The 10,535-nt window shown below is 35.4% G+C and overlaps 2 protein-coding genes across 6 annotated transcripts; both read left to right on the forward strand.

The window, feature by feature from the left end:
• The first annotated feature begins 2,154 nt into the window (after window positions 1–2,154).
• On the forward strand, window positions 2,155–8,410 carry LOC132043295 (calcineurin B-like protein 1). 5 transcript variants are annotated; one of them, XM_059433797.1, is made up of 9 exons: window positions 2,155–2,309; window positions 4,419–4,551; window positions 5,756–5,838; window positions 6,540–6,599; window positions 6,897–7,005; window positions 7,113–7,165; window positions 7,557–7,637; window positions 7,889–8,001; window positions 8,095–8,410. In XM_059433797.1, the coding sequence occupies exons 2-9, from the start codon at window positions 4,473–4,475 to the stop codon at window positions 8,156–8,158; spliced, it is 642 nt and encodes a 213-aa protein (XP_059289780.1). In that variant the 5' UTR covers window positions 2,155–2,309; window positions 4,419–4,472; the 3' UTR covers window positions 8,159–8,410. The 5 variants fall into 5 exon arrangements, 4 of the variants coding, with proteins under 4 accessions (XP_059289780.1, XP_059289781.1, XP_059289783.1 ...); XM_059433798.1 differs by having other exon boundaries at window positions 4,424–4,551; XR_009411765.1 differs by lacking the exon at window positions 2,155–2,309 and adding an exon at window positions 2,996–4,153 and having other exon boundaries at window positions 4,319–4,551; window positions 7,557–7,692; window positions 8,095–8,119.
• Window positions 8,411–8,878: 468 nt separating this feature from the next.
• On the forward strand, window positions 8,879–10,213 carry LOC132043294 (peroxidase 41-like). The gene has a single exon (XM_059433795.1). It carries the CDS (start codon window positions 9,051–9,053, stop codon window positions 10,026–10,028), a length of 978 nt encoding a protein of 325 aa, XP_059289778.1. The 5' UTR covers window positions 8,879–9,050; the 3' UTR covers window positions 10,029–10,213.
• Window positions 10,214–10,535: the final 322 nt, after the last annotated feature.

A 10,535-nucleotide genomic window follows, 5' to 3' on the forward strand; every position in this document is an offset into this window, starting at 1 on the left:
TGTGCTCCTATTCTTTGGTACATTGGATACAAATGTGGCTACAGTATGCCAATATTTTACGGCTTAAATTGCTCAACAAAAAAATGGGTCAAAAATATGCCAATGAAAAAGGAGAATTGTATATACATGTCAATTCCCCTAAATCATCCCACTAAAATAGCTTAGTATACGGTTTCAATTTCATTCTCTCTCCTCCAAAACTTTTTCCATTTTTATTTTATCTCCTAAAATCTCTCTATTAAATTATACTATTATTTGGAAATCTCTCTCCCTTAACTATATATATGTAAATATTTGGAAATCTCATTTGGATTTTTATTGCAGCTTTATTTTGGATACATCTATTGTATTCATTTGTTGGTTTGTTGATTGAGATGTATACACTTAATGTATAATCTATTGTTTATTGTATACACTTGTTGGTTTGTTGAATGAGTTGTACACACCTAATGTATATATATATTGGTTTTAAAAAAAAAAAAAAAATTGGTTGAAAAGGTAAATACCTCCTTTTTCTCCTGATATGAAGACTTACAACAACCATAATTGTGATTTACTTTAGGCTTTGAACCTTGACGTCTTTCCTTTTAACTGCCGACATGGTGGCGTTAATATCGTGAATTATTACCATAATTGTGATTTACTTATTGAAAAGGAAAAATAAAAAGAAAAGGCAAAGAAAACGCAAAAATATAGTAAATGAAAGAGAACTGTTTAAACGTTTGTTCAAGTTGTTGTGACATTGAGAGCATTCACAGAGTAAAGAGGACTACAGAAACACTTTATAAAATATTCACGAATTGTTGATATGATAAAATAGTTATCGTAGTATTGATTTTCATTTCAGAAAATAAATAGGAGTAACAAGCTTTCATATCTACGTGGTAACGTACGATTTTAACATGATATTTATCTTATAATTCTCTTATCATATCCATGAAAGATCAGATGATGTTGTTTATTCAATAAATGGCGGCCAGTTAAAGAAAGTCAAAAACGAAAAGAGATATAAACTCTATTGAATAATCATTTCAGGAGTTAACTACTAATTCTTCCATAATAGAATAGTTATAAGGTTTTTTCTTCCCCGTTTCCTCAGAATAGAAAAAGAAACATTCTAGTTGGAAAAAACGAAAAAAAGGAATATTCTCTTGATTAGTAAATCAGCAAAAAGTATGCTTGAAAATCTATGTAGAATTTATGAATACCTTTTTTTTGGACAAAAAAAGGAAGAATTTAATTTTTGTACCAGCCCGTTCGGTTGAGCAAACCTCATTTTTGGGTGTTTGTTAAAATTTTACCTCTGATTATGCATTAAGACAATACTGTAAAGATAATTTGTCTTAGATACAGCGAACACATGTCTAATGATATATTATCAACGCTTTCCAAGAGCCAAAGAAAGAACACGGCCATTTTTAAGTTAAGGTAATATATGGATACCAGTGGTATCTTACCACACAAATAATTCTAACAACTAAGTATCTTAACCAGTTTTGCCACTCCATAAAACTTTTTGTATCAAAATAGTAGGAGCTAGAATAGAGACTATTATTCACTCATTAATCACACAGTAGTGTACATTGAAAGTTACGTGATCACGAAATAATATTATTGTTAATTAGTATGGGAACTTCTTTAATCTAGGGATCAATTCCAAGAAATAAAGTTGTCCACAACAGAAATTTATATCAAATTTATAAATACATAACATGCATTATTAGTATTAATTAATGAAATTTTCTAAGAAAAAAGATCAATAAGAGCTGTGGTGAGATAAATATGTTCCCGGCCTACACCAAAGTCCTAGAGCTTGAACAGGTATGAAAAGAATTATGTGTGGAAGTTAACAGATCAAATGTAGGATACAAACACCGTATGGGAGAAAAAAAACATGCGATATGTACCTGTATATTATTATTGAACTATAATTAAAAATATGTATTATCACCTTAATTATCGCTTAATACTACTACTCCTAATAGATTAACACGAATTTAATGTTTTAATCTAGTATTTCTATTTTTGGATCGATAGAATATTCTTTTTGTCCAGAACCTATCCTGTACTGCCACGTTCTAAAATAACGCGTGCGCATCAGTCCTACTACTTATTACTATTTTGCCCCCAATTAGACTTCTCTTCTCTTTTTTTTCTCTTGCTCACCACCTTCCCAAACTTCATTAAGTATGACTCTCTCTATATATATACATATACATAAGTTCCTTGGAAGCTCACTTTTGAACTACTATTTATTTAATTTCTTCTCGGGCTCTTTTTGTTTGTCTGTTCAGTGGACTGTCTGATCGGTATGTTTTCTTTTCTTAAAATTTTTTCTTGGTTGTTAACTTTTACATGCATGGATTTCTGTGTATTTGTTTTTATACTTGTTGGTGCTTGCGTTCTTAGAATATAATTTTATGATGGGTCATGAAAGGGGATTAAATGGATGTAACTCAACTAGTTTGAGAGTGACCATATTTGTTCTTAATGGGTCATGAAAAGAGAGAACGGCGTGGGTGGGTGGGTGGTGGTTAAGGCAAATTTTGAAATTTGTACCGTTTGGTTTCTGGAAGATGAAATATTTATACTTTTGGAAATCAAAATTCAAGATTTCATTAGAAAGTTTTGATCTTTTTTGAGAATCAAGATTTTCCAGCAATTTACCTCGTGTATTTTTATTTAGCTGGCAAACTGATAAACATAAAATAAGGATATACAGATTAAAGTCAGAACTTTTTATAGTATCCATTCTCTATAACAACATTTCACTGTAAGGGCCAAGTTGTTCTAGAACAGACTGTTCATGTTATGTTGTAATATATGTTCTCTATAACAACATTTGGCTATAGTAGCCAAAATATATCGGAACAAACGATGTTGTTATAGAGAGGTTTGACTGTACTATAAGTAAGTTATATACATTGGAAGTGTAAAGTTCTGAACCACAAATTTCACCTTGTGAAATGGGAAAAGGTTATCCTACCAAAGGATCAGGGTGGGTTGGGAGATCTAAACAAATACAACAAGAGCCTACTAATGAAATGGTGGTGGAGGTATGGCCAGGAGACACCTAGCCTCTGGAAAGAAGTGGTCAACATGAAGTATAGGAAACTTGACAACTGGTGCACCAAGAAAAATGCAGCCCCTCATGGTGTTGGTCGCTGGAAGTACATTAATAATATGAAGGATGACTTCTTCCAGGAAGTGTCCTTTAGGATTGGAAATGGCACCTCTGTAAAGTTTTGGAAAGATAAGTGGTTGCTTAATATTCCCCTGAAAGACTCTCTTCCTAATAGCAACAGAACCAGACTCCACAGTTGCAAGCAATAGGGATGGAAACATTTGGGATATCAGTTTTAGAAGAAATTGGCAGGACTGGGAACTGGGAGAGATCTTTGACCTGTTTAAATCTTTGGAAGGTTTTCCAGTGAATTCACAAACACCAGATAGCCTGAAATGGGGAGAGTCAAGCAAAGGGGTGTTCTCAGTGAATGCCAGTTATAATAGGATGAATACTATCAATGTTTTGACTGATCCTTGGCCTTGGAAATTGATATGGAAGACAAAATTACCCACCAAAGTCAAGTGTTTTACTTGGACAGCCCTCAAAAATGCCATACTAACTCTGGATAATTTTAAAAAGAAGAAGATCCATTTGGTGAACAGATGCTATATGTGCCAAAAAGAGTCAGAGACAGTTAACCATCTTTTTTGGCACTGCCCTGTTGCAGCAGATCTCAGGCACATGTTTACAGTAATTTTTGGAATCAGTTGGACAATCCCATATAGCTTAAAAGGAGCAGTTGAAAGTCGGAGCTTATGGAAAGTGAACAAAACCATCAACAAGATCTGGCAAATGATACCTGCGTGTATTTTTTGGTGTTTATGGACAGAGAGGAACAGCAGATGCTTTGATGGGACTTCAACTCCTAACTTTTCTCTAAAATCAAAGTATTTAGTTAACCTTTTTAGTTGGAGCAGTCTATCCCCTGTGAATGATGTTATCCCCCTTTTAGATTTCATTGGCTCCCTCTCGGTGGCTTAGCAGCCTTGAGTTTTTTGCTCATGGTTTTAAACTCCCAGCTCTTACTAGTTTTTTTTTGCAGTGTCTGGAGTTTTTAACCTTTTCTTTGTAAAGCTTTTTGCATCTGTTTGATGCTTTTGAATATAACAACTTACTTCATCCAAAAAAAAAAAAGAAAAAAGTTCTGAAGTGTCAATGTGTTTGGTTGTAGCATGAGACGCTCGTCTTTTTTAGGTTATCAATGCGCCCATATTATAGATAGTTATGAGTTATCCTTAGTTGGATATTAAGTATTATTTTCCTTTATCTGGAAGTTTTAATTCCTAAATCCTCTGCTTGAATTTGAGCTGTGCAATTGCTTGGTTAAGACGGTTTTGATGATATATTGTAGTGAAGCTGGTTGCTAGGCACTAGTCGTTCCTCCTTGGCCTCCATTATTCCGTAGATGGGCTGTTTCCATTCCACGGCAACAAAGCAGTTCCCTGGACACGAAGATCCTGTAGTCCTTTCATCTCAAACTGCCTGTAAGTTATTAATTGACTTTTCTCCAATTGCGATTTTGGTGTGCACTTATGAATTAAGGTTGCCTTTGAATTTTAGAGGTTTGTGATGAACAATCAGGCAAATTAGTGGAAGTCAAAAGCAATGACTTCTGATTTTGATGATTTCTTGCGATTTCTAAGGTGCTGAGTCCATGTCCGAGTTTATGGCTAGTATTATGAAGTTACCCTCTCAGTGTTGGATGGGATACTTTTGCTTCTATCTTAAAAATGTGGGAGTATAGCTTGAGACGTCTTTTCTAGGGTGAGATGAGACGTGCGTATCGGAATTTTTTGACTATGATGACTTGGAAATAGAAGAAACATAGACAATGGATAAGTACCTTGAAACATAAACAAGAATTTGAAATGAGATTCATGTTAGAACTTATAAGTTATAACACAATGAAAAACATAATTTTCATCATCGAGCTGTGCAAACAAAACTATTATTTCTGATTTATGTTAAGAATTAGTTTTGAAAGGTTCCTGCACTTGCAACATTTGGTGCTGAGAGCTGATCTGTACCCTTAGGTTCTTTGAATTACTCTTACAATGCGTTCGATCACTAAATGTATTAAGTGCCATAAACTGGAGAAGTGAGACATTGGCCTGATGCAGTTCCAAACTTCAGGTCTAGTCATTTCACATCTGGTTATCCCATAGGTTGTCTCGGAACAATTTTAGTTGCTTACATCTATATAACTCGGCTACAGGTGGGGTATCCGTCATGGGTATGGATCTAGATGTCGGATTCGTCATCACATCAATATTAGGGTTGGGGGTATGGATCGGCACATATTTTGGTTGAGAAATAAATTAAATGTTTAGTCAACAATGTAATTTAACTCAATTTCTATTTAATTAAGTTAAATGACCACTGATTCAGTGATTTGTGTAATTATGACTGGATTTTTTTTTGATAAGTTAATATAATAATGACTTGATTTTCTTCTATTTAATTAATTAAACATTCATGGTTTACTGTTATTGAACTTCATTAACGGGTGCTGGGATAGGGCTTACAATTGTGGAGGATCTGACATGGGTGCGGCATCATTTTTAGAGGATACGAGCGGCATAGACACCCCCCACCCCCCACCCCCGCTTCACCAGCTTTTTTCCTACTACCCAACCGTCCTTCTCGTTGCTTATATGTTTTCCTCTCTGTTATTTTCCTTTTTTGCAGTTAGTGTGAGCGAAGTTGAAGCATTATTTGAGCTGTTCAAGAATATTAGCAGTTCCGTAATAGATGACGGGCTAATAAGCAAGGTAGTCTTTCCTTAATTGCCCAAACATACTCTTACTGGCTTTCAATGTGGGGTTGTGACTTCCTGCTGCATCATTCCAGATGGATGGTTCATGAGTTAGTGCAATACTAGGCTAAGTTCTGCGTCTTTCACCTGCATCTTTTTGAGTTTCCTTGTTCTCCTTTGACCTTTTGTTGAAATCATAAGTTAGTTATACTTTATTTAAATGATTGAAATGGATGGAAACTTGAAATCTTACTGGAAGTATCTCAAATCATGACATTTGGTAGGCATTGGGAAACTTTCCTTGACTCAGCTACAACAGGAATCATAATTGTCTTTTCTGATGGTTACTCGATCGTGGGATGAAAGAGTTATTTTTGAGAGAGTGAAAAGGTTATTTCTGTGAGATATTTGGTGGAGTTCTCTTTTCCACATAAACGGCAAACCATAGATTGTCAAAGATTCATGTGACAGAATCAACATGGCTTTGTTTGCAATTCTAGCTTACCTTATCAGTTTTTTGAAGGCTATTGTCTTTGGAGTATATCTCATCCTTGCTTATTTTTACCGTTAATTCTACTAAATGCAGAATATCAAACTGTTTTGTGCTAAAAATTTTGCTGCAGCAACTTCTGAAGATGGAATTATGGGGTTATATATTCCTCCTATGTACTTGGTTTTGTTTTTCTAATGCTCTTGAAAATCATGTTGGTGGTACAGGAAGAATTTCAGTTGGCTCTATTCAAGAACAGAAAAAAAGAAAACCTTTTTGCAAATCGGGTATGATACTTCTTTGATATGGAGCATTTTTTTTCCTGTTTGAGATAATGCTGGTTTGTAACTCAAAGTTTGAGCATGCGTTTCAAGAATTGCTCCAAATAAAATTAGCGTGAATGTTATAGCTTGATACGTTGTATCAAAAAACACCTACAGAGGTCCATCAAAATGTGGATTAAGTTACTGAATCCGATGACTTGGGAAGTAGCTAAGATGATTAGATTTACATGTGAAAAGCTCAGAACTTACTTTAAATGAGACATGGTATATTAATTTCCCTTTTGAACTTTGTGGGTGCAGATTTTTGATCTCTTTGATGTAAAGCAAAAAGGAGTTATCGATTTTGGTGATTTTGTTAGGGCACTTAATGTTTTCCACCCAAATGCCCCACAGGAAGAGAAGATTGATTGTAAGTGAAACAAAAGATAAGCATAACTGTTTAGTACCTCTTTTATGTTTCAGATAATGCTGGCACACAAATAGTCACATTGATACTCCATCATTCGGTTATTGCAGTTTCATTTAGGCTTTATGATATGGATGGCACGGGATTCATCAATCGGCAAGAGGTATGCTATTCTAGATGTTTAAGACCATGCACTTTTCACTCTACTGCTGCTAGTCTATGAGCTGTTACTCTGTTCCTTATTTTAAGTTATAATAGCTTGCACGGAAGACTTAGAGCCACTTGAGGCATATATTGTACTTACAAGTTACAACTGTACTTCACTTCTCCGCGATGTCCTCTTTATATATTGTATAGCTTCCACACTGAAGTTCTTAGCAGCCAGAAGTTGGAGGAAGCACTCATTTGATATTTGTTTATTTTCCCCTTCCGAGTTCAAAGCGTTGTTTGCGTATAGTTATGCAGATATCAATATCACACTTACATCATGGTTTAATTAATTTCTGGTATCTATCCAATAATTTTGCAGGCTTCATTATCTGTGATTTTGGCAGGTTAAGCAAATGTTGATTGCAATTTTATGCGAATCTGAGATGAAGTTGGCCGATGAGACTGTTGAGATAATACTTGATAAGGTAATTTACTGATGACGACCAATTTAAGTTTCCATCATCCCAGTACTTAAAATTGGTACCTCCCCCCTCCCTGTTTGATAAGATGTTAAGGGAACCAATAATTTCTGTTTGCATTTAGTATCACTGTAATATGTGGTTGGTTCGTTGCCCAAGAATAGTGTATGGGAGATGGCCAATTACAAAAGCATTTACTGTTTGCTGATCATTACCATTCCTATTTTAGTAACTAGTAAATGTATTTCAACGTGCAGACATTTTTGGAAGCAGACTCAAATCAAGACGGAAAGATTGACAAATCTGACTGGCACAATTTTGTGGCCCGAAATCCTTCATTATTAAAGATAATGACTCTTTCGTATCTAAGGTATCATGTTTTGATATTGATGTGTGGTGAACATTAATATATTAGACATAGGATGTTGTTGTCTGATGAGATTTTTCTTTTTTCTTGATTCAGGGATATAACTACTACTTTCCCAAGCTTCGTATTTCATTCTGAAGTTGATGAAGGTGCTACCTAACTATCAAATGTAGTTGAGTAATTAATTGATGCACCTAAGTTTTGTTGGGGAGTTGGAGCTTTTTTTAGAATGTAGAAAAACTAAGGGTGATTAAAATGGAAACAGTAGTGATTGGATCATTAGGTTAAGCTAGCCTCCCGTTAAAAAGTTATTTTGTAAGCAATATTCTGCTGTTTAAGAGTGAGCAGGATAGATAGATTACATTTCAATCAGTTACTGTTTATCTGTTTTGAGTTGGTAAATTTTGCATAACATCCTTGCAAGTTACGAGCATAACCGTGTAAAGAAAACATTATTAGTGTTTTGGTTAAATCATAAATATTCTTTTGAAGAAAAAAGATAATGCAAGTGAAACATATTAACCGTGAAAGCATTTTTGGCACGATCATTGTATTTTAACATAATATAGCAGGTTCATTATCATTTTTATCATGTTACCAATTAATGTTTGTTACAAAAATTTATAGTTTTATCTTATAACAAGTGACCTGATTGTTTGAATTCTTTTTAGACGGTTAGTGTTTACAACTTTAACTCACAACAATAATGTATGCACCTCTAATTGGTTTGAGTTAATTAATTAGAATGAAACAAAGGTTGCACTACTCCTTTCAATCAAGTGGTGAACCGCACTTCATGCTTAACTAAAATCCAGCCATGAAAATTATCAGCACAAATTCACACGTCTAGAAATGAAGTCAATTTTGTTTCCCTAAGACCTCTCATGACCACAGCATTCCAACTCTTCTCCACTTTCACCTTCTTTCTTCATCTTTTCATCATTCTTTTCTATTTTTTCATATCAAGTTGATCCACCTTCTTTCTTCCCCTTTTGGCCTGCCATCACACCATTATTCTGGTGAGAGGAAGCAGGTCTTTTTTTCAATCAACCATGGCTTTGCCATGGATTCTTCTCTTCTTGTTTTCATCATTTGCTTCCATTCCATTCACCAAATCAACCCTCACATTGGACTACTATGCCAAGACATGTCCTAAGTTTGAAGACATTGTTACCGAGATTGTCCATCAAAAGCAACAAGAGTTCCCCGTCACCGCCGCAGCAACCCTACGTCTCTTCTTCCACGACTGTGCTGTGGATGGTTGTGATGCCTCCGTCCTTATAAAATCAACCGCCTTCACCAAGCCCGAGCTCGAACATGACATCAACCACTCCCTCGCGGGTGACGGGTTTGATCTCGTTTCACGCATCAAGACCGCCCTTGAGCTCTCCTGCCCTGGGGTTGTATCTTGTGCAGACATCTTAGCCTCGGCCACGAGGAATCTCATCGTTATGATAGGTGGACCCCACTATAAAGTCCCTCTAGGTCGGAAAGACGGCCTTGTTTCCCAAGCTACAAGCGTAGAAGGGAAACTCGGACGTGCAAATGAGACGATGGATCAAATGATACAAAAATTCCAAGGTCTAGGTTTCAACATCCAAGAAATGGTTGCATTAGATGGAGGTGGACACTCTATTGGATTTGCTCATTGCAAGGAATTTGCTGATCGGATATTTGGCGAACCTGATCCAACAATGAACCCGAAATTGGCAGAGAGATTGAGAGGGATGTGCGGGAATTACACGATGGACACGGACATGGCAGCATTTCTTGATGTGATAACCCCTGGCACTTTTGACAACATGTTGTTCAAGAATTTGATGAAGGGTTTAGGAGTTCTTGGTTCTGATCAATTGCTTCTGACTGATCCAAGGACACGGCCATTTGTTGAGAAATATGCCAATGATGCCTTGGCTTTCGCTGCTGATTTTGCTCGTGCTATGGAGAAGCTTAATGTTTATCAAGTTAAAATTGACAATCAAGGTGAGGTGAGGAGGAGATGTGATGCAGTTAACACTGCTCAGCTGTGAAATAGAGCTAAGGAGAAATAGGGGGTTATGAGTTCTTGATTGTGTTAACGTTGTTTGGATTAACATAACTTGTTGATGACGATGATGATGTGCATATGTTTGTCTTTAAAAAGGATAATTGAATAAGAAAGATCATATTATTTATCATAATTTAATAAGATTTTGTGAAAAAAATTTCTGGATCAATGAATAAGGGCGTCATAATATGGTCTGCTGCTTTGATCAGACGAAAAACAAATCATGACAATTAGGGGTGGACATGGACCGGGTTGGTTCGGATTTTTAAAATATCAAATCAAACCAATTGCATCGGGTTTTTAAATTTATACACCAAATCAAACCGATAAAATTCGGGTTTTTCAACCTCGGGTTATTCGGTTTTCTCGGGTTTTTCGAATTTTTTCCCGGAAAAGTCTTTATACAAAACATATAACTTTTAATTCAAATATTTTTGTAATCCTAATAAGATACAACTATATAATTAAGGTGTTTGTTAAGAAAATAACA

The sequence above is a fragment of the Lycium ferocissimum genome, unplaced genomic scaffold (assembly GCF_029784015.1).
Source record: "Lycium ferocissimum isolate CSIRO_LF1 unplaced genomic scaffold, AGI_CSIRO_Lferr_CH_V1 ctg2266, whole genome shotgun sequence".
Lineage (NCBI taxonomy): Eukaryota > Viridiplantae > Streptophyta > Magnoliopsida > Solanales > Solanaceae > Lycium > Lycium ferocissimum.